The sequence below is a fragment of the Leopardus geoffroyi genome, chromosome A3 (assembly GCF_018350155.1).
Source record: "Leopardus geoffroyi isolate Oge1 chromosome A3, O.geoffroyi_Oge1_pat1.0, whole genome shotgun sequence".
Classification (NCBI taxonomy): domain Eukaryota; kingdom Metazoa; phylum Chordata; class Mammalia; order Carnivora; family Felidae; genus Leopardus; species Leopardus geoffroyi.
The window spans coordinates 118,554,169-118,577,936 of NC_059336.1; the positions used below are offsets into that span (position 1 = coordinate 118,554,169).

General features: G+C 42.7%; 1 protein-coding gene across 1 annotated transcript; it reads left to right on the forward strand.

The window, feature by feature from the left end:
* Positions 1-4,181: 4,181 nt before the first annotated feature.
* Positions 4,182-23,385, forward strand: PPM1G (protein phosphatase, Mg2+/Mn2+ dependent 1G). Its single transcript, XM_045447355.1, has 10 exons — positions 4,182-4,555; positions 17,456-17,525; positions 18,039-18,124; positions 18,693-18,825; positions 19,475-19,890; positions 20,831-20,965; positions 21,311-21,545; positions 21,928-22,057; positions 22,355-22,457; positions 22,776-23,385. The coding sequence occupies exons 1-10, from the start codon at positions 4,436-4,438 to the stop codon at positions 22,980-22,982; spliced, it is 1,635 nt and encodes a 544-aa protein (XP_045303311.1). The 5' UTR covers positions 4,182-4,435; the 3' UTR covers positions 22,983-23,385.
* The last annotated feature ends 383 nt before the right edge of the window (positions 23,386-23,768 follow it).

Sequence of the window (23,768 nt, forward strand, 5' to 3'; positions counted from 1 at the left end):
CTCTAAATCTTGGCCCACACTTTTTTTTTTTTTCTTTCCTTCCCTTGGATCATTCTTCTAGCTTTAATCACACATGGGAAAGAATGTATCAAAACTTCTGAGGGGCACCTGGGTGGCTCAGTTGGTTAAGTGTCTGACTTTGGCTCAGGTCCTGGTCTCATGGTTCATGGGTTCGAGCCCCACATCAGGCTCTGTGCTGCCAGCTCAGAGCCTGGAGCCTGCTTCAGATTCTGTGTCTCCCTCTCTGCCCCTCCCCCACTCACACTCTGTCTCTCTCTCAAAAATAAATAAAAACATTTAAAAGTTAAAAAAAACAAACAAACTTGCTGAGCTTCTGGGATGACTGGCTGGCTCAGCTGGTATAGCATGCAACTCTTGATCTTGGGTTTGCAAGCCCCACGTTCGTTGTGGAGAGGACTTAAAAATAAAATCCTACATCAAAACTGCTGAGCTTCTAAAGACAATATCTTATGAATAGTAAAATATAATCAGAAACAGGATTTGAAGGAAGTACATAAAGAGTCAAAAACAGAGTTAGGAGCTCCTGGGAAGGGCAGGGAAGCCCGGGAAGACCTACTTCCCAACTTCTCACCCTTCTCTCTTTCTCTCATTTAACATCCTCCGTATGCAGGTTGAGTTTCTCAGCCTGTGGTCTGCTACCCTCTGGGGGTCTTGTATTTCCAAGGCACTATGCATTTTTAAAACTTTGCGCATTTTAAAGCTTTGTGCTTTTAGTTTTATAATATAAGCATGTTAGGGGCGCCTGGGTGGCGCAGTCGGTTAAGTGTCCGACTTCGGCCAGGTCACGATCTCGCGGTCCGTGAGTTCGAGCCCCGCGTGGGGCTCTGGGCTGATGGCTCAGAGCCTGGAGCCTGTTTCCGATTCTGTGTCTCCCTCTCTCTCTGCCCCTCCCCCGTTCATGCTGTCTCTCTCTGTCCCAAAAATAAATAAACGTTGAAAAAAAAAAAATTTATAATATAAGCATGTTAAACCTATTTGGGATTATCTGGATTAACATTTTATATTTTGAGTGATCGTGAGTTTATGTTTAACAATTGAACTGGTGTCACATTATACTCTGAAGTTAGCCTTTTAATTTTAAGGCAACGTTGCCTGGCCTTGGACAAGGGAGGGCAGGGGTGGTCCCTTGAATCCCTTGGGACCTGCAGAAGTATGTCTCAGTGGTTCACAATTTCTCATGTTTGAAAAACACTGGCTTAAACCACCTTCTCCTCTTCTTTCTCTCATGAGAGGTAACTGGAAAGAGGCTGAGAGGCTAAAAGAAACAAAAACTTTAAAAAATGACTAGTATTTGTTTATCTTCAATGTTTGACCAATTTGAGAGATAATAAAAGGAATCTAGTGATTTTTTAAATAAAGCAAAGGTGGGGCATCTGGCTGGCCCAGTCAGAAGAGCCTGTGACTCTTGATCTTGGGGTTATGGGTTCAAGCCCCTAGAGATTACTAAAATAAACTTAAAAAAAAAAAAAGCAAAGATGATACTGGGACATATAATAGTGAATCTGTGTAGGAATTGCCAAATACTTAGAGTTTTTTTCTATCCACAGCAAATCAATCCCATGCCTTTATCCCGTGTTGTTGAATAAACTTGGTGTATATTTTAGAGACAGCTTTTATCATTCAGGCCAGCCATTAAAGTACATCTTCAGCTCTTCTGTTATTATGTTTGATTAGTCACATTTCTTTCTTTTTTTTAATTTTTTTTTTTAAACATTTATTTTCAAGAGACAGAGTGCTGGTGGGGGAGGGGCAGAGAGAGAGGGAAACACAGAATCCAAAGCAGGCTCCAGGCTTCCAGTTGTCAGTGCAGAACCTGAAGCGGGGCTCCAACTCACTAACCGTGAGATCATGACCTGAGCTGAGGTCTGACGCTTAACTGACTGAGCCACCCAGGCGCCCCGATTAGTCACATTTCTGAAGCTCATAGGTTAGAGACTCAGGAAGATCAATCTACTAATATAACATTTGGGTGGATTTTTTAGTTAAAACCATTTTTTCCTCTCTCTATTAGAGCACAAAATCTTTGTGTCTTTCTTAGTGTACTTTAGTGGTTTGGGGGGATATGGGGATGGAGTAGGGAGAGGATGATCTTCATATTGTTTTCCCAGGTCTTTCCATGAGACCCTTTACGATCTCCATTTCCCCTAAGACACCACCACCTTCCCAGTACCTTGATTTTTCCTTCAGTCATATTTTTTCCACTTTTTTCCTTGTCTGTTATTCATTTTGTTTCAGATCATTTTTAATCTAAATAAAAAATAATTTCAAATAACTTAATGTCATTTCCATCCCATATTTAGCATGTGTATATGGATACTTAATACATGTAGTCTGTGGTTGAATAAAACAGCATTTATGCAAACTCAGCACTTTGTATTCAGCTCCTCTTATCCTTAAAGCAATCTGAAAAAGTAGGTATTGTATGTTTTCCTTGAAGAACTGAGCCTGAGAGAGAATAACAACTTGTGAAAGACCACATAGGTTAATATATTTCAAAACTCATTTTTCCCCCCACAATGTCACATTCCATTCTTAGGGGGGGGAAAAAGAGGCTGAGCAATTTCGTGTTCCTGTTACACTGCCTTGTACAGAGATCTCATTAGGTTCACTATGACCTATGGGCCTAGTTAACATCCTCTACCCTCATAGTCCAACTTCAATGTTTTCAATGTTTAGATATCTAGTTGTCCCCTTAAACTGAACCCACCATTTTCTCCCCAAACTAGCACACACCCACCCATGCCACACCATTTTCTATTAATGGCTCCACCAACTTTTGTCATTCAGGGTCGAAACCTTGGTGTTATTCAACAAAAATATTGAACAAATACAAGAATTGTGCTAGGGGTGCTGGGGTATACAATGGTTAGGTTTGATGGGGTTTCTGCCTTCATAAAGGCTTCAGGAAAGACAAATGGGGAACCCACGCTAGTATATGGATATTAGAGAAGACGTCTTGGAGGAGGATGAAGATGGGTGGGTGCGGAGGTGTGTTTCATAGGTAAAGGCATAGGAGGAGAAAGCATGGCTTTGGAGGAACACAAAGATGTACTACTGAGGCTTTGAGCAGTAGTGGAAATGGACAGAAAGTGGGACAGATATGCTAGTTCAAGCATGAAGGGTCTGGTAAACTATGTTAAGGAATTTGGACTATCTGAAGAGCAGAAAGAAGCATAATTAGTTTTGTATTTTAAAAGAACCAATCTGCTCATAGTTTGGCCAATTTCCCCTTTCTCTTCCATCCTCTGAACCCAATCTATTAATAAATCCTGATTTCTTATTGTCTCATTTGCTCATCTCTATTACCACTGCCACCACCTTAGTTCCAGCCCTTCTCATCTCATCCTTAGATTAAGAGCCCTTTAACCAGTTAGTTTCCAGACTTTCTTCCTCCAATCCACACTGCACACAAAGACTACACCAAAAGTCCTAAAATGCTATGCCAGAATAGCAGTAAAGCCCAAATCACCCATCTTGGCGCTTACGACCATCTCTACTCTATGTAACATTACTACTTAAAACCCCTTTCCAAAGAGACCAGTCAGCTTCCTCAAAAATCCTCCCAAACGCAGTTTACATTCTTTTCTCACCCCTGCAATCTTGTAACATTATTCTCTTCTCCCCCGCATAATGCACTCCTGGGGCATCCTGAGGACGTCAAGCAACAGCTCGGTCTCCTCTCCTTCGGTTTCTTCTCACCCTGCAGAGACTGTGCCAAACATTTCTGCATTGTATTAACTCGAATGGTGTTACAAATCGAGGTTTTCATTGTCTTTTGTCACAAAAGACTCTCATAAGGCCGGGTCAGGTACTTCAAGCGCTCAGAGCAAATGCTAGTAAACTTTAATTGAGCCCAATCCGGCGGGTTTGCGGAGTCTGAGCCCGCGATGGGGAGAGGGAGCTGACACACTGGAGGATGGATCCGGAGCGCCGGGTCCGACACAAAAGAGCTTCAGACAAACACGCGACAGGCCAGGGTAGGGCAGCGAAGGTGGGGCGGGGATAGCGGGAGACAGCAGGGGACAGCTCCGGGGGGCCAAACTCTGGCGAAACCGCGGGGGGCAGGCTGAGCCACCGTTGGTAGGCGTGACCGCGCCAGTCTCGCGGGAGCGGCCGTTGGGCGGGCCGTTGTCCCCGCGGGCGGGGCGAGTTGCTAAGGAAATGACTTCCCGCAGCGCCGCGCCGTGCCGCGCCGCGCCGGCCGGGCGGGGTCTGGAGCGGCGCCGTTTCCGCTTCCGCTCCGTCTCTGCTCCCGTCCCGTTACCGCCTCCTGGCCGGCCTCGCGCCTTTCACCGGCACCTTGTGTCGGCCGTACTGCCGGGCCCGCTCCTGCCACGCGTGCCCCCGGGGCTCCGGCGCCGGCACGGGTCGCGTCCCGCTCGCTTGCTCCTGAGGCCGCTGGCCAGCAGCCGCCATGGGTGCCTACCTCTCCCAACCCAACACGGTGAAGTGCTCTGGGGACGGGGTGGGCGCCTCGCGCCTGCCGCTGCCCTACGGTTTCTCCGCCATGCAAGGCTGGCGCGTCTCCATGGAGGTGAGGCGGGAGAGGCCCAGAGGCGGGCCGCTGCAGGGCGGGAACCTGACGGAGAAAGGGAGCGGGGGGATGGGGTCATCCCCAGGGAAGGGTCCTTATCGGGAGCGTGCAGCTTTGGCTGCGGCGGCAGTTTGACGGGCGGCAGCGAGAGTGGGCCCGGGGCCGAGAGGGAACTGCCGGTGCTTGGGGACCGTGTGCCGGTGGCCAGTTTGGCGGCGAGAGCTCGGCCATGTGGGGAGAGGCACCTTCCGCCCACTGACCGCCCTCTCCTCGTGCCTTCGCGCCATCCTCTTCTGCCAGCCCAGCCCTCCAGGCTCATAAACGGTGTGAGGTGTAGTGTGGGAGTTAAGATGAAAAGAGGGACGATTTATTCATTTACTTTTGCGAGGACGAAGAGAATAGACGGGAATGACTACTCCCCCCCCCCCCCCCCCCCGCCTTAAATATGTGATGTGAGAGGCCTTTTTAGACGAGGAGTTTGACAGTGAAAGGAAGCCTAGGCAAGTAGTCTGTTTGAAATTCTCAACACCTAGTTACTTGGCTCTGGGCACCGAATGTTAATTTCAGAAGCTCGCCCTGACCCCTAAGAATTGTCACTCGTTTGTATTCTCTTCAGGGCCTTTTACGACCTTTGGAAAACTTGAGTTTTGTCATTCGGTATCATTACTTTTTTATTATGCTTGATATTTTTTTCCTCGGGATTTTTCTGAAACTTACTCTGTAATTGTCATTTGCCTGTGCTGACTGTAGTTTATAGTTTCCTTGATTTGTAATCATTTCATCATAATCTATAAAGAACTTTAACCTGTAAAGAACTGACTTTTCTTAGAAAAGAAAATTTCTTCTGGATAAAAGGGAAAGGTGGAAAATTTCTGGATAAAAAGGAGTAATATTGGGCAAAATGGATGTGACACTACAAGGAGAACAGGAAAAACCATGGTAGAAAGGAAAGTTAGAAAGACATGTGTAAGACATGTCTTTGTGAAGAGTGTTGTGAAAGCTAGGCAGAGGGGCCAGGGAAATGCTCTAATTATTTCTGGGATTAAGGGTTTATCCACTTACTAGGTGGGCTTCAGTTTAACAGGCTAATAGTGTCTCCCTCGGGAATTTCTTCAAATCCCTCGCTCCTCCCTGTGGTTAGCTCTGGAATGACAGTATAAACTTAAATGGTTTGTTCTCAGACTCCACTTTCATACCCACAGCAGACTTTAAACAATTCTGTCAGTAGCTATAACATTTCAAGAAGGAAGGGGATCCTATGGTTCAGCTCATCTAATTTGGCTCCCGCATTTTACAGCTCAGAAACTGAGGCCCAGAAAAGTTAGGACATTTATTTCTTGGTGGAAAGAATCTGTGGGATGAAACTGTTCAAGACACTTATTGGACACTGTTATCGTCTGTGTCAACCTGAAGCATAGCGTTCATATTCCAGTGTGGTGCTCAGCATTGAGCTTACTGGGTCCTTGGTAAATGTAATTGTCTGAGTGTTAGAAATATTTGGATATAGCTTCAAAAGGAAAACCTTAATGTAAGGTTGGGGTTTGGGTTAGTTGATAGTCTGGAGGTTCCATTTCTATGGCATTTTCTGTTAATATTGTAAGATTTGAGGTGACTTTCTTCTCATGTTACTGTGAAAAGGCTTTTCTGGCAGGTTTCTCAGTCCTTGTTTTCCACTCTCTTCTCTGCTGCAGTTTTTCTGTTTTGGGGGTACCCTTCTTTCTAGTTTTCTTTACAAACTGAGTTGTTTGGATATTTAGTTTTCAAAGTTGTTTGCTCAGTGGTTCTGTGCCGTTTGTTTCTCTGCAGGGTATTTCCCTTTATTTTTGGTTTCTCTTCTGGTAATTAGAAAAGGACTTTTTTCATCACCAGCTGTTTGGTTTGTAGAGATCTTGTTAGACTATTCCTTAGATCCTAGTCTTCCTGAGAGGTAACCAGTTCGGGTTTTAAAATCTTCCTATTAAGCTATTTCTGAATTTACCTTCGTTTGAATGGTTAAATATACTTAACTAGACCCTCTTGAAGCCCTGCGTGGGGCTATATCAAGTAGTTTTGTGCTACATCAGTAGTTTTCCTTCTGACTTTGATTCCTTTCTGTCCAAAGTATAACATAGTTTCTTTGCTATGGCAAGAAAATAACTATGACCTGTAGCCTCTTAGTGAATCTTATCTTTTCAGAAAGTGTACACACCTGTTCCTCTTAAGCTTTAGGACTCAATTCCACCAGTTTATTAAGTATGTTGACCTTAATTGCTTGGTCCTAATGATTCCTTTGAGGTAAGTTTTTCATGCCAATACACATTACAAGAGGTTGCTCAAATCCTGATTGATGAATAGATTCAGTCTTAGTACTATTTTACCCCTTCTCTTGAGGCAAGGATGGCAACTATCAATAGCTGGCATTTTATACTTTCTGCCTCTCTCCAGCCCCTCTTGCTGTGGAACCAGGGTGTTTTGAGGAGGGGTAAACAAAATACCACAGTTGATGTTCCCTTCCCTTCTTCCTTCTCCATGGTTTGGAGGGATCCTCAAGCTGGTTGAGGTATGTATTTTGGGGGTTAACAGGTAGGTTGTGGAAGGGTGCCTGAGAAATATATTTGGAAAGGCTCTGAGTTTTTGGTGGCTAATGAGAAATCAAATCTGAAAATAGTTTGAGTTGATGTAGTTTTAAGGGACATGGATACTTTTGGGTTGTGAGGTTCTCTGGAAGTGACAAAACTACTTTCTATGGGGAGTTAAATTTTTTTCTTTTTAATTCTGTGAAATATATTTGCCTTCTTTAAAAGGCACTATCAATACCTAGGATACACTTTTGAGTAGACTAGCTGTTTATTGCCATATAGAAACTGGCTTATTAGTGGTCATACAGGGGTCACCTAGAATTGAATGTAGAGCGTGTTAAGCAGAAAATTCTTAAGATACCTACATGACAGTTTCAATAATTGTATTAATGGGGCAAAATATAAAATGGGATACCACAAGAATGCTGTGGGGTTCCACTTAAGAGAGGGTATCTGAGGCTGAAGAACATGTATTGTTTGATTCTTAGATTAGTGCCTCATCTCTGTATCTTAAAGCACTTTTTATTTATTGAACCAGATCAGAATTCCTTTGTCTAGGATGCAGTTAAGCAACTTTTATAAAAGGGCATTTGATTAGCATGTCGTAACTATTCTTCACAATTCAGAGATAGTATGACATGAAATCAAATACATATCCATGCATATGGAGAAATTGTTTTCTACTATATGATTCCTTTGTAAGTTCTTAAGCAACAGGAAGTTACAATCAGATTTTATTCCTCAAGATTTCAAGAATATTTTACATAAGTTATTTCTATCGCCCAATCACATAGCAGATGTTACTACTGCTTCTCCACCCTGATCCTCTGTTGGGTTATCATCTTGGAATTGTACTTTGAGAGGTAAGGTAAGGAACTGTGCTTTGAATTCGAGTGTGGAAGTTTAATAGATCTGGTCAGTAGTTCTTGCCATTGTGAGCTGTTATTAAAATTGTGCTGTCTGGAAGCATAAACCTTTAGAACTGAACTTGAAGCATCACTGATGTGTAATGACATGCTTTAAACGGAGTACTGATTTCAATGGAGTTTTTGGTTTCCCTTTAGATCCTGTTCAAAGATGCAGTCTATCAACTTTTAATCATATATAGTACTTGAAAATGTATATATGGGTGTCTGGGTGGCACAGTTGGTTAAGCATTCGACTTTGGCTTAGGTCATGATCTCACAGTGTGTGAGTTTGAGCCCCACATTGGGGCTCCACGCTGACAGTGTGGAGAATCCTGCTTGGGATTCTCTTTCCCTCTCTCTGCCCTTCCTCCACTTGCACACGCACGCTCTCTCAAAATAAATAAACTTTAAAAAATTATATGCAGATTTCTTTTTTAAGAATCTTATTGAGATGTAATTCACATGCCATATCCATTTAAAGTGTACATTTCAATGGTTAATATATTCAGAGTTGTACAACCATTACCACTATCAATCTTAGAACAGTTTTATCACCCCAAGAAGAAACAATTTATTACCAGTCACTCCGTATCTCCCTTCCTCTAATCCCTAGCAACCACTAATTTACATGATATTCTTTATATTTATCTATTTTTAACATTTCACATAAATGGAATTATGCATATGTCTCCTTTTATGTCTGCCTTCTTTTACTAAACAATATTTCTAAGAGTCATCCATGTTGTATCATGAATCGGTACTTCATTCTTTTTACTGAATAATACTCCATTGTGTGGACATTTTGTTTATCCATTCATCAGTTGATGGATATTTGTATTTTCATATTTTGGCTATGATGAATAAGGATGGTATGAACTTACATTTACAATTTTTTTTGCGTGGAAATAAATTTTTATTTCTCTTGAATATATACTAGGAGTGGAATTGCTGCATCATACAGTAACTCCATGTTTAACATTTTGAGGAGATGCCTACCCAACTCTTTGGCAAAGTGGTTGCACCCTTGTACATTTTTACCAGCAATATAAGAAGGAGGGTGTCAATTTCTCTACATCCTCCCTACACTTGTTATCATCTTTTTTATTATAGCCATTTTAGTGAGTGTGAAATGGTATCTCATTGTGGTTGTTATTGTATTTCTCTGGTAGCTTATTATGTTTGAGCATCTTTTCTTGTCTTAATTGCCACTTATATATCTTTTGAGAAATGTTTATTCAGATCCTTTGTCTATTTTTATTGGGTTGTCTTTTTATTGAGATGTAAGAGTTCTTTATTTTAGATGCAATTTCCTTATCAGATATGATTTTCTCCTATTCTGTGGGGTGCCTTTTTGCTTTCTTGTTAGTGTCCTTTGAAGCACGATAACTTTCAATTTTGATGAAGTCCAGTTTCTCTATTAAGAGTTTTATAATTTTAGCTCTTACATCCATTTTAGATTAATTTTTGTGAATGGTGTAAAGAAGAGGTCCAGTTTCATGCTTTTGCATATGGATATATACTTGTCCCAGCATCATTTGTTAAAAAGGTCATTCTTTTGGGTGCCGGGGTGGTCCAGTCGGTTAAGTGGCCCACTTTGGCTCAGGTCATGATTCCATGGTTTGTGAGTTCAAGCCTTTGTTGGACTCAGCACAGAGCCTACTTCAGATTCTCTGTCTTTCCCTCTCTATCTGCCCCTGCCTGCTCCCCCCACTCTTCAAAAACAAATAAACTATTTTTTTAAAAAGTCATTCTTTTCCCTCATTAAATTATCTTGGCATCATTGTTAAGATCATTTGACTACAAATAACGGGAATTTATTTCTGGACTCTTAATTCTGTTTCTTTGATCTATCTACTTATCATTATGCCAGTACCACACTCTCTTGGTTACCATTGCTTTGTGTTAAGTTTTGAAGTTAGGAAAGTTAAGGAGTGTGAGTTTTCCAACTTTGTTCTTTTTATTGTTTCTTCTTTTCTGGATCCCTTGTATTTCTGTATGAATTTAGGATCAGCTTGTCAATTTCTGTGCAAAAGGCACTTGGAATTTTGATTGGGCTCGTGCTGAATCTGTAGAATCAGTTGAGGAGTATTGCTACCTTTTACGATATTAAGTCTGTAGTTTTCTTGTAATGTCTGTGTGGCTTTGGTATCGGGATAACACTGGCCTTATAGAATGAGTTGGGAAGTGTTGCCTCCTTTTCTATACATTGGAAGAGTTTTGAAGAGTTGGTATCATTCTTTTAAAAATAGCTGGTAGAATTTACCAGTGAAGCCATCCGAGACTGGGCTTTTCTTTGTGGGAAGTTTGTGTGTGTGTGTGTGTGTGTGTGTGTGTGTGTGTGTGTGTGTGTGTTTATGTTAAGTTGTGATAAAATAAACATAACAAAATTTATTATCTTAACCATTTAAAACTTGTACAGTTCAGTAGTGTTAAGTGTATTCACACTGTTGGGCAACCAGTCTCCAGAAGTGTTTTCATCTTGCAAAACTGAAACTCTATACCAGTTAAACAGCTCCCCATTCCCCTTGCCACCAGCTCCTGGCAACCATTCTACTTCCGGTTTCTATGAATTTGACTATCCTAGGTACCTCATAGAAAGACACATTTGTTATTTTGTGACTGGTTTGTTTCACTTAGCATAATGTCCTCAAGGTTCATCCATGTTATAGCGTGTGTCAAAATGTCCTTCCTTTTTAAGGCCGAATAGTATCCATTGTATGAGTATACCACATTTTCTTTATCCATTCATCTGTTGGTGGACACTTAGGTTGTTTCTACCTTTTAGCTGTTAGGGATAAAGCTGCTGTGAACATGGATATACAAATACATCTTCAAGATCCTGCTGCAAAATCCAAGACTAAGGTGTCTGCTGAGGACCCACTTTCAGGTTCATAGATAGCTGCCTTCTAGATGTATTTTCAAGGCAAGGGAGCTCTCTGGGGTCTCTTTATAAGGGCACTAATCTCATTCATGAGGGCTCCTCCCTCATGACCTAATTACCTCCCAAACACCCCACCTCCAGACAGCATCACATTGGGGATTACATTTCAACATAGGAATTGTAGGGAGACACAAAACATTCATTCTGTAGCACTGAAGTAATATATGCATATAATTTTAAAAGTCAGATAGTAATACATGACTTTTTAAAGCCAAAAATGTAGTTCCCAACCACCTTCAACCTTTTAATCTTAGTTTGTAAAGATTTAGATAAATTTATGCATCATAAATCTAAATGGCTGGTCATCCACGAAAACAGGAACTTTTGTGGATGTATTTATAACCTTAGGAGATTGACATCAGGCAGGATAACCAGGCTTTTATTCATACAGATCCATTGGTTGTCTAGAAGGTCAAAAGGTTCAGTGTGATACATGATTTAAGTAAGGCAAGGCCTAAGAGTCCTGACTCAGGTGACCTGTGTGTTCTGAGTCATCTCCTCCAGACTATCAGTGGTTATTGTTTTATGATACATCTCTGGGTTTAGAGTAGGAAATGAAGGAGGAGGCATCCATAAGGTATTTGTCCTGAGGCAACTGGGGACTCACTGTCAAAAACAGACATGGAAGTCCTATGATGTTGCAGAGCCTACTTTTAGGCCCACAAGCTGTAAAGACTTTTTATTTATTTATTTATTTATTTATTTTTTAAGCTATAAAAACATTTAAGACCATCTTTGCTTTCATGCTGGTTTACAATCTAGTTTGGGACCTAAGAGTCTCTTTTCCACCATGGAATGCTGGATAATAATACAAGATAGTATATTCTGAGTTTAGAGAGGGGAATGATCAGAGTATTGGTGTGACTGAGAAAGATTTCTTAGAGCTGGTAAGACTAACTGGACCTTACGGAGAGTTTATAAAATGGGACAAAAGGAAAGGAGGAAAGTGGAAGGAGAAGAAGAAGGATATTAGAAAGAGGGAAGACTGAGGCATGCTTGCTACCTTGCTAGGTTGGGGTGATCAGTTCAAGAGTGGAGTAGTTTCTTTTGGGGAATGGTATGAAAGGTAAGAGATTAGGTTATAGAGATGGGTAGGAATGATGATTGAGTGCCTTTAACTGCTTGTAAGTTATGTGGAATTAATCTGATATGCAGTAGAATCCATTGAAGTTTCTAGCAATAAAATATTGGGAAGTATAATCTGGTATCTGGATGTATGTAGGTTGGATTACAGGGGCAGAGAGTAGAGGCAGGAGAGAAGATAAAATGCTATTAAGAGTAAAGTAATTCATGAACAAAGTCATGAAGGAAAACTTAGTAGGACTTGGTGATGGATGGTGGAAGAGAGCCAGAAAGTCAAGGAGGTCTGGTATTAAGTGTTGCCTAGGAAAGATTCCATGAACAGAAATAAGACCTGTAGGGGAAGTTCTGAGTGTTTGAAGACTGCTGAGTTTCTGTTTATATATGTTAAGTTTGAAGTGGAGAAAGGCATCCTATAGAAACAGGCAACTGGAACTTCACAGAACCCACGAGAACTTTCAAGAAAGCTGACACGGTTTTTACTATTTAATTATATACAGTAGTTGGGAAAAATGAAGCCTGCAAAATAGCTATTTGGGTTGCTGTTATGGTTATTGCCTGCTCTGTGTAGTACGATCTTGAAGGAAAAGGTTTTGAGATCAGGAGTTTAAGCATGTAAATCTAAAAAGATCATTTAAAAAAAATAAATACATAAATAAAAAATAAGAAGAGAGATCATTTTAACCAGTTTCCAATAAATGGTTTAATGGATGCTTTGTTGAATTAAAAAAAAAGGGGGGGGGGGGAGAAACACTGCTTTGGAGGCAGAAGTGAAGGAGAGGTTAAGTAAAGCTGTAGAAAAATTTTGAGGTAGAATAGAGATGATGAAGTAGTTCTTGATATGTGACCTTGATCTAAGTAAAGCAAGAGGTTAGCTCATCTGCTAAGAGTGAAAGAAGAGCATTGAGAACTTGAACAGTGTGGGAAAGGTTTATGACTGGCTACAGTCAATATATTTAAGTGTCAATGCAAAACACTAAAAAAATGCTGAATGATGGAAGTAGGTGCACAAACAACCAACATGATTTCATGACATTTTATGACTAGCAATACTTAGTGGCTCTGATTTCAGGTGTAAAGAAAGCAGTTGGTCGGGTTATACGAGGTTGGATGAGTTTTTCTAGATTGCTAAGAGACAGTGTTGAAATACTTGGCTCTGGCTCAGAAAGGGTCAGAGAGAAAGAAAAGCAAGGGTAGGTAAAGGTATGGAGGCAATGAACAGAGATGCAAAAGGGGAAACGAAAGTGCTTAGAGAAGGTAGTTCCAGGTGATAATATAGATCCAAAGACTCACCAGGCAGTAGAAGGGAAGGTAATGTGGAGTGGTTCTAGGAACTGACACCTCAAGGTATAAGGTGAATCTATGTTGGGCATCATCTATGGATGATTCCTCTATCATTGAAGAGAAAATGGAGGCACACCAAGAGATAACTGGCCAGTGATCATGTGGTATATTGTAGCGTGGCAATTCAGAAGACAGTTCATAGGTTCATTTTACTGTCATAAGCATTCAAACTGGAATAATATGGCATATTGTACAAAAATTTTAAATGTAGAAAAGCAGAATAATTATTACCCAACTCTTACTGTCCATGCAGTTTGATACAAAATGTGGTCTTCCAGATTTCTAGCATGTGTGTGTTTTTTTTCCTGTCTTTTTGTCACTTAGTATATTGTGGACTTATTTCTAAATTAACGCATATTTATTTCTAACGTTTATTTATTTTTGAGACAATGCAAGAGACAGAGTGCAAGCAGCAGAGGGGCAGACAGAGGGAGACACAGAATCTGAAGTGGGCTCCAGGCTTTGAGCTGTCAGCCCAGAGCCAGGCGTGGGGCTCGAACTCACAAACCGTGAGATCATGACCTGAGCTGAAGTCGGACGCTTAACCGACTGAGCCACTCAGGCACCCCAACGCATTTTTGTTTCTAATAACTGCATGTATTCTTTTGGAAGGATGTACTACTTGTAATCTAATCTCCATGGATATTTCGATGTTTATAGTTGTTCTTTACTATAAATAATGCTGTAATGAACATTATTATACATATTCTTGTACCCTTGTCTTATTACTTCCATAAAATAAACTTTTAGAAGTCCAATTACTGTATCAAAGGGCATGCACATTTGAAATTTTGATACATATTACCAAATTGTGCTACAGGAAGGCTGTACTATTTATATTCTTGCTGATCAGGATATGAGAATGTGTTTTTATTTAACTCTTTTTTTTTTTTTTTTAATGTTTATTTTTGAGAGAGAGAGAGACAGAGCGTGAGCAGGGGAGGGGCAGAGAGAGAGGGAGACACAGAATCCGAAGCAGGCTCCAGGCTCTGAGCTGTCAGCACAGAGCCCGATGCGAGGCTTGAACTCACAGACTGTGAGATCGTGACCTGAGCTGAAGTCGGACGCTCAACCAGCTGAGCCACCCAGGCGCCCCTACTTCACTCTTATTACCACTGGTTATTATTAATCTTTTCCATTATTTTAATTTGCACAAAAGGGTATTTCCTTGTTTTTAATGTTCATTTCTTTGCTGTTGAGGTTAAGTATTTTTTCGTATGTTCACTGAGATTAGATCTACTTCAATGCTTTTGTGAGAAGTAGATGAGGAAGTCAAAAAGGTAATTTGAATAGAGTTGTGGGTTCAAAAGAGATGGTGCAGCTTTGACTTAGAGTGGCATTGCAGGACAGAGAAAGACCGATTGATTGTCCTATTCCACTGGGAAGCAGTGGACAAGAAGACTGCTCTTCCCTCCCCTATCAAAAAAGTGGAATTAGTTGGACTAATTTCTCAAATTTCAGTGAAATATTGAGTCTCCTAAAAATATTTAATTTACTTTTGAAAAAGCTAAACATTCCCATGGCTCAGTCTTGCTCCCATCCCACAGTTAACCTGCTTTTCTTAGTTTTCTGTGTATCCGTATGGTATTACAGTGTGAGAAGACATGTCTATTCCATGCTCCCTCTCTTACACAAAAGCAGTTTACTAAATATAGCATTCTGTACTTGCTTTCCTTCTGCACTTTGTTTTCTTTATTTAACAAAATATCTTGGAGATCTTCCATGAATTTTTTTTTTTTTTTTTTTAAGGAAAGCAATACTTGTGGAACTCCAGATTTCACTAAAACAATTTTAATTTAATGTTACCTAAATGTGTACAAACAGAACTGGGCATAACTTCCATGCCAACAAACCATACTACAAAATCATCAGAATTAAAGTCAATGTCAATATGACACAACTGTTTTGCCAAAACTCATTAGATACTCACAGCACGACTTAGGTAGTGACTGCTGAGGTATAGTTTCTTATGGCTTTAGCAAGCCTTTACATACTCATACCTTTGCCAATTCAGTTCTCCCGTCACTTTTCTATAATCCAACCCGGTCCTCCTCCGTTCTGCCTTTTCTTTATTCCATAGCACCATCCTCTTTCTGTAAGTGTTATATCGTAATGCTATATGATTTACCTATTTATTGTGTTTATGTGTATTTCCCTCATGAGAATGTAAGGTTTTTTATGAAGTGCAGATCTTCATTTTATTCACTGATATATTCCAAATACCCAGAACTGATCCTGGCACATAGCGGATAGTCAGATATTTGGTGAAGAAATGAGTGAATGAACAAATGAAGTCTGAGAACCACTGGTGGAGGATGTTGGAGCAATAGATAGTCATATAGGTCAAAAGATGGAGAGAAGAAGTAGGTTCAGTAAGGTCTAACCCTGGCTTAGACGGAAGGGAGGGCAGTGTGGCTGGTGGTGGAGTGGTTGGGAGAGGGTGAAGATAATGTGTGGTTGGTAGTGCTCTCTGGATCCTGGGGATGAGACTCAGAGGCAGTTATTGACAACCTTAGATAGGCCATTGTGTGCCCTCCATGGCAGCCCGTTAGATTCTGGGACACTTTCTCCTGGAATCAATGAGAGGGAAATACAAAATAGCTATTTTTCCATTCTCTCATTTACTACCTTAAAATAGCTTTTATTTTTAGGGTGCCTGGGTGGCTTAGTCGCTTAAGTGTCCGACTCTTGATTTCGGCTCAGGTCATGATCTCACGGTTTGGGAGTTTGAGCTCCCGCATCGGACTCTGTGCTGACAGCACAGAGCCTGCTTGGGATTCTCTCTCTGCCCCTCTCCTACGCATGCCCCCTCTCTCTCTCTCTCTCTCTCAAAATAAATAAACTTAAGAACAATAGCTTTTATTTTCTAGGTTTGTATAACGAAGGCATAGTCTTATTTCAGGGACAACAGAAGAACCACTGCACTGATTTCCTAAGTATTGATACAACTAGAAAAATTTTAAATGCCAGAAAGAGGAGGAGAACTATTGACTTACACGGGGATAATCAATCAAAGTAAATAGCTGATTGCATTCTTTTTGTTTGTAGAAAGTACCTAAAAGAGAGGTGGGGTTGTTTTCCCAGATGGGGCAGAGTAAGCTGCAGCGCACGCTCACCTAGGTTCAGTGGTCTTGGCTTGAACTATGGCACAGACTAGAATATTTGTTTGGGGTGGCAGAGTTTTGTGATTAGAAGAATTTGATCAGTTCCAGCCTTCCAACCATGATGTTGTTGCAGCAGGGCCATTGCAGACTTCTCTTCAGGTGTACTATGCCATCAGTGTTGAATGATATGTCATTTCCATCTGGGGGTAGGAGGTGGGAAGGCTGATCATATGGGACATTGTAAATTTTAGTTAACAAAATCTAAGCACAGTATAGTTTTAAGAATATTATTTATTGGGAAGATTCTTTTGTAAATATATCCTCTGCTTAGCCTGAGGGCAACTTCATGAGTGAGTTAAACTTAGAAGAGGGAATAATTTATTTAGATGGTGCTTTGGGAAAGTGGCAGTATAAGTGTATATAGTTTTACAAATTCCTAGTGCTTTCTCTTAGGCTGTTTTAGGATTCTCCCAGAAACTTGTCAGATTGGTAATGCCCTCAGGTCTCTTTTTGCTGTCTTCCCTAGGATTTTCTTCCTTGAAGTTCACTGATTCATAGAATGGGTCTGGAAGAGACTTTAAAGCCTTTATTCTGGTTCTTCCCATAGTTGCTGCAAACCAAAAGGGTCAGGTCTAGAGTTCCAACAGTCAAATATTCTGCCATCTGGACTCCGAGATCTCCTAGGCTGAGGCTGCTAGACTGCAGAGAAAGTGAACTGATTCATTTCTCTCCCTTCCTTTCCTCCCCTACTTCCCTCCCTTGCCTTGCTTCCTTTCTCCCTCCCCTGTATTTCTTTTCTTATTTTATCATCCCGTTTCCTTTCTTATTTCTAGGCCATGTAGTTCAGCCAGGGAAGGGTTAGTGAGATTAAGGTGTGAAGGAAATCCTCATGACCTGAGTGAGGTGGCACAAGGAAGAACATCCTTTGATCTTGAGAAATGCTAATTATGCTCTCTTTTTCCTAGGATGCTCACAACTGTATTCCTGAGCTGGACAGTGAGACAGCAATGTTTTCTGTCTATGATGGACATGGAGGTAATGGTAGCAGATCATATTGGTGACATTCTTGAACCCTAGTTCTAGACTTTAGAGGGCAAGAACAGGTCCTTTGTTCTTTTCCTTTCCAAGGTTCTGGTTGTAAGATATCGTTTCCATTCCTAGTGCTGTTTTTCTCTATTTTGCCATTCTACCTTCCTAACTGGATATTGTATTGGTTTATAATCTCACCAGACCTTGTTTTAATCCGAAAAGCCTCTTCCTATATTACAATTTGTCTTTTTTCCACTGAGAATTAAGTATGCAGGTAAGAAAAGACAAAAGGTATATTAACATAGCCCTGAGAGAGTTGATGGTGAAATCCATTTTCTGGATCAGAACTTCCTAAACAGTTGTCTTGCAAATTGTATAAATTAAAAGTGTAAGTTGTCTTTCAGTTGTATAAGATATTCATTTCTTCAGCCCTTGGGGTTCAGTCCAGTATGGCATGTAAATATTATATAACTTTATATGTGGGAAGCAGTGCTCTGGGTGACCTTACCTGTTTCCTAGGGGAGGAAGTTGCCTTGTACTGTGCCAAATATCTTCCTGATATCATCAAAGATCAGAAGGCCTACAAAGAAGGCAAGCTACAAAAGGTCTGTCTTATCGTAATGCTCCTTCTCTACTTCTGTAGGCTCTCCCTTATTTTCCAGTCCTGTGGTTTTTCCTTTCTTGTTGCCGGTAAGCTGCTGCTTACTGCATTTTTTTTTTTTTTTAACGTTTATTTATTTTTGAGACAGAGAGAGACAGAGCATGAATGGGGGAGGGTCAGAGAGAGGGAGACACAGAATCTGAAACAGGCTCCAGACTCTGAGCTGTCAGCACAGAGTCCGACGCAGGGCTCGAACTCATGGACCGCGAGATCATGACCTGAGCCGAAGTCGGCCGCCAACTGACTGAGCCACCCAGGCGCCCCTGCTTACTGCATTTCTTAAAGAATTCTATGCCCCAAACAAGCTTATCCTCACTTGAGCCTTCTTAGAGTTGCCTCATTATTCCCAGGTCTCTGAACTGGTTTTTATTTATATGTGAGTGTCTCCTCATATGGCAGATCACCCTGTAACTTGCATGCCATTTTTGTACCCAGATTGTATATAGGCAATTTATTTTGTACCTCCTGTACTTTTTCTGACACTTGCCTTATACTCTTTTGCTTACATCCAGGCATTAGAAGATGCCTTCTTGGCTATTGATGCCAAACTGACCACTGAGGAAGTCATAAAGGAGTTGGCACAGATTGCAGGGCGACCCACTGAGGATGAGGATGAAAAAGAAAAAGTAGCTGATGAAGATGATGGTGAGTGTTGCTGGCATCCCTTGTTTGAGAGGAAATCTGCATTTTAAAGAACTCTTCTTTAATATATATTATTTCAGTGTCAATTCTAAGAGAGGATGACTTCATAGGGACTTGGGGAGTCCCCACATTAGAGAACCTTGTGTTCTGCTACACTACGTGAGGTTATGAAGGGAGAAAAAATTAACCTGTGTGCCTAGTGTCCATAGTTGTAAGCATTTTATATATATTTTGTCATTGTGGTAGGGTCTGTCTGGTTCCTGTTAATGTTTATGTGACCTTTTTTTTCTAGACAGGAGTTGTCATTAGCCTCAGCAGCCAGTCCTTAAGCCTGGGCTGTAGGCCTAAGACTAGCATTGTGGGCTTCCTGGGTCCTCAGCCATAATGAGCTTTCTACTTATCACTCAAAAATAAGAGGTGATAAGAGAACTATAGTAACTAGTGTTCCTTTGACTAAGAAGAGGATGAAACTCAAAGACTAAAGGAAGTCTATGCAGGCAGACGTTATCTGAGAAGAAACCAAAGGGGTCTTCTGAGACCCCAGGGAGTGGGGAAGTTGGAACTCAGGCCTGCAAAGGCTGGGAGGCAGGAAAAAGGACTGGTCCTATGAAGAGTCTGGTGTGGGGGTACTGATTCAGCCTCTTCCCTGCAGTGGACAATGAGGAAGCTGCACTGCTGCATGAAGAGGCTACCATGACTATTGAAGAGCTGCTCACGCGCTACGGGCAGAACTGTCACAAGGGTGCTCCCCACAGCAAATCTGGAGCTGGGACAGGCGAGGAACCAGGGTCCCAGGGCCTCAATGGGGAAGCCGGACCTGAGGACCCATCTAGGGAAACTTCTTCAGAGGAAAATGGCCCCACAGCCAAGGCCCACACAGGCCTTTCCTCCAACTCAGAACGTGGGACTGAGGCAGGCCAAGGTGGCGAACCTGGCACTCCCACTGGTGAGGCTGGGCCTTCCTGCTCTTCAGCCTCTGACAAGCTGCCTCGAATTGCTAAGTCCAAGTTCTTTGAGGACAGTGAGGATGAGTCAGATGAGGCAGAGGAGGAAGAGGAAGACAGTGAGGTAAGGGCCAGTGGGAGCAGACAGATACTGAATTTGCAGAAAAGGCCTGTTTGGTTACCATACATAGCTTTCAACTCCTTTCCTTCTCTCTCTCTCTCTCTCTTTTTTTAAGTAATTGCTACACCCACTGTGGGGCTTAAACTCACAACCCCAAGATCAAGAGTTGCATGCTCTACTAAGCTTGGTGCCCACCATCTTCTCCTATTTTTACAGCAACCCCCAAGGCCTATATTCCAGGTTTTTCTTGAATTCATTATCTCCACCAACATAGGAACCATTAGCCCTCTAACCTCTTCCTTTGTCGATACTATAACATACAGATCTAGTTCTAGCCTTTCAGAGTCTGTCTTTTATTATTATTATTATTTTTTTTAATGTTTATTTTTGAGAGAGAGAGAGAGAGAGACAGATATAGTGTGAGCAGGGGAAGGGTGGAGAGAGAGGGAGACACAGAATCTGAAGCAGGCTCCAGGCTCTGAGCTGTCAGCACAGAGCTCAGTGCAGGGCTCAAACTCACGAACCGTGAGATCATGACCTGAGCTGAAGTCGGATGCTTAACCGACTGAGCCACCCCAGGCGCCCCAGAGTCTGTCTCCAAGAGAGAACAGGAAGGTAGGGATTGTTACTTTAGATATTTGGATATTTCCTTCTCTGAGCCACTTATTTTCTGGCCATGTTGCCTGAAAGGTGCTTTTGGCTGAGAGCTCTGGCCTTTTGCAGGACTTACTATTCGTGACTTCCGAACCCAGTTTAGGATATCAGTTATACCCATCTGGCCCTCTCCCCTCCCCTGGAGTTTTCTATCATGATCATATAGTTGCATCTTTCATTGTTCTCAGAATCCATGTTCAGGCCGGGCTCTTGGTTCTGAGTACAAGTTGGGGGGAGGGGGGCAGGGGGTCATCCCAGTCTCAGCAGCCTGGGATCATCCCTCTGGCAGGAATGCAGTGAGGAAGAGGATGGCTACAGCAGTGAAGAAGCAGAGAATGAGGAAGATGAGGATGACACTGAGGAGGCTGAAGAAGACGAGGAAGAAGAGGAGATGATGGTGCCTGGCATGGAAGGCAAAGAGGAGGTGTGTAGGGAAGGGGAGCAATGAGTCTGGAAAAGCCAAGAGGCAGATGTAATTCCCCTGATTGCTATTTGGTGACAGGGGATCTCCTTGCTGCCTTAGTACTGAAGTCCTGGTGATGCAGGGATTTATGCTACAAGTGGAACTAGGTCTTCAGGGTAAAATTAGCTCAGAAAAGAAAGAGCATGCTCTGGTCTTTGGAAAGATTGTAAGTTCATGCCTCTCCTGTTTGTTAAAGCTCTCTTGGTGGTCCCAGTGAGAGAAGAAAGCATAAGTGAATGGTTGGGGAGCACCAGTGAGGAGCTTGTGCCCAGAAGCTCCCATGATGCTTCCTTTCTTCCTCTTAAGCCTGGTTCTGACAGCGGCACAACAGCGGTGGTGGCCCTGATACGAGGGAAGCAGTTGATTGTAGCCAATGCGGGAGACTCTCGTTGTGTGGTGTCTGAGGCTGGCAAAGCTTTAGACATGTCCTATGACCACAAACCAGAGGATGAAGTGGAGCTAGCACGCATCAAGAATGCTGGTGGCAAGGTCACCATGGATGGGCGAGTCAACGGGGGCCTCAACCTCTCCAGAGCCATTGGTAAGGGCCAGGAAAGCATGGGAAAGACTTCTGGGGTCTTACTCTCTCTTTCAGACTACCTAGTAGCAAACTTTAATCTTAATAGGCCCATGTACCTTGCCAAGTACTTTGGTATCTATTATTACCTCTGTCCTTAAAACATCTCTGTGAGATAGGTAAGATAGCTGTCATTTTTGGATGATGAAAAAGGTGAGTGGCCTACCTAAGGTTTAGCAACCTGAAAATAGGGCTGCAACTAGAAAACTGGAACACAGTTTTTCGTTCACTTAGATTATGGAACTTTGCCAAGAAGGGAAATGAATGGCAAGGCTTGACCAGCCCTAAGCACAGGTCTGTGGGGAGTGCCTAAACTACTCATCAACCAGCCGTTCCTTTACTTCAGGAGACCACTTCTACAAGAGAAATAAGAACTTGCCACCTGAGGAACAGATGATTTCAGCCCTTCCTGACATCAAGGTGCTGACTCTCACTGACGACCACGAATTCATGGTCATTGCCTGTGATGGCATATGGTGAGCACCAGCGGAATGCCCTAAAATTCCCTCTTTTATGCAGCATTACTTCTCTTACAGGTCTCTGAGCTGGTTTGGTTTTATCATCCCTCTAATGGCTGCATTCAGCACCTTTTCTCAAGCTGCTCTAGAATTAGAGTCTAGGCAGACACCTTGGTGTCAAAACCCCCAAGCCTAAGGCAGAGCTAAGGATATCTTTGTAGGTATTTGCATTGGCCCTGGGGGGCTATCACCTCTCTCTACACTCCTCTATTCTGCTTTGTTGGGACTAAAGAAGAGTATTGTTTTTGACCCCAGGAATGTGATGAGCAGCCAGGAAGTTATAGACTTTATTCAATCAAAGATCAGTCAGCGTGATGAAAATGGGGAGCTTCGGTTATTGTCATCCATTGTGGAAGAGGTGAGTGCCAGGGTGGAGGAGGAGAGGGTGTCTGGTCTGCATAGCCAAGGTTTTGTCTTTGGACCAGAGCTAAGACCAGAGCTGGGAGGTATCCTTAATTACCGACTGATGCCAAACCCTGACTAGAAAGTTCCACCTTCCTTCATTTTCCTAACATATCCTCATGCCTCTTACGCTAGCAAGTGGCCTGTTTTGGGACATCTGTTGCCTGTTCCCCTCCTGCCACCCTGTCTCAGCACAGTCAGCCCTCTTGTGGGGGCTTAGGTTCCTAGGAGGGTATTCAAACCCTGAAGCTGAGCTGCCCTGTCCCTTTTGTAGCTGCTGGATCAGTGCCTGGCACCAGATACTTCTGGGGACGGTACAGGGTGTGACAACATGACCTGCATCATCATTTGCTTCAAGCCCCGAAACACAGCAGAGCTTCAGCCAGAGAGTGGCAAGCGGAAACTGGAGGAGGTGCTCTCTTCTGAGGGGGCTGAAGAAAATGGCAACAGTGACAATAAGAAGAAAGCCAAGCGGGACTAACGGTTGACCAGACCCCTGCCCACCTAGACTGTTTTCTGAGCCCTCTGGACCTGAGACTGAGTTTTGTCTTTTTCCTTTAGCCTTAGCAGTGGTTATGAGGTGTGCAGGGGGAGCTGGGTGGCTTTACTCAGCCCATTCCAAAGAGGGCTCTCCCTCCACACAGCAGCCTGGGAGCCTCTGCTGTCTTCCCTGGCCTTCTCCTTGCTCCTTGGGGCTCATCACCGGTTCTGTGCCTGTGCTCTGTTGTGTTGGAGGGAAGACTGGCGGTTCTGGTTTTTACTCTGTGAACTTTATTTAAGGACATTCTTTTTTATTGGCGGCTCCATGGCCCCCAGCCGCTTGCACCCGCTCTCTGTTGTACACTTTCAATCAACACTTTTTCAGACTAAAGGCCAAAACCTAATTGTGCCCGTGGTGTCCTTTTTTCAATACTGCTGTTCTGTCCGGCCCACCCAGAGTTCCCTGGCCCCAGACTCGACCTCATTGATGGCTCTATCAAGCCCCTCTGCGTATTCGTGTGCGTGCGTGTGTGTGCGCGCGCCCTCCACAGTGCATGTGTCCCACGTGTGTGTGTGTGTGTGTGTGTTCGTCTGTCCGTCCCAAGAATATGGGGCAGAGGGGGCCCAGGTATTGCAACTCCCTGAGCTGCTGGCAGGCTGGCGTAGCGTCATGGCTCATCCTCACCCCCTCCTGGTGTCAGGAATAGTTTACTAGCTACTGCAGGGGGTGGTTAGGATAAGCCAGGCGGCAACTAAGACTGAAAGCAAGGCCGAGGCTTCTCCTGCC

What these genes read in the sequence shown, in the direction of transcription:
- PPM1G (XM_045447355.1), top strand. Translation starts at nt 4,436, where the DNA reads ATGGGTGCCTACCTCTCCCAACCCAACACGGTGAAGTGCTCTGGGGAC. An exon ending in AAGAAGGCAAGCTACAAAAG is followed by an intron (nt 18,125 to 18,692) that starts GTCTGTCTTATC and finishes GCTTACATCCAG; the next exon opens with GCATTAGAAGATGCCTTCTT. An exon ending in GCATGGAAGGCAAAGAGGAG is followed by an intron (nt 20,966 to 21,310) that starts GTGTGTAGGGAA and finishes CTTCCTCTTAAG; the next exon opens with CCTGGTTCTGACAGCGGCAC.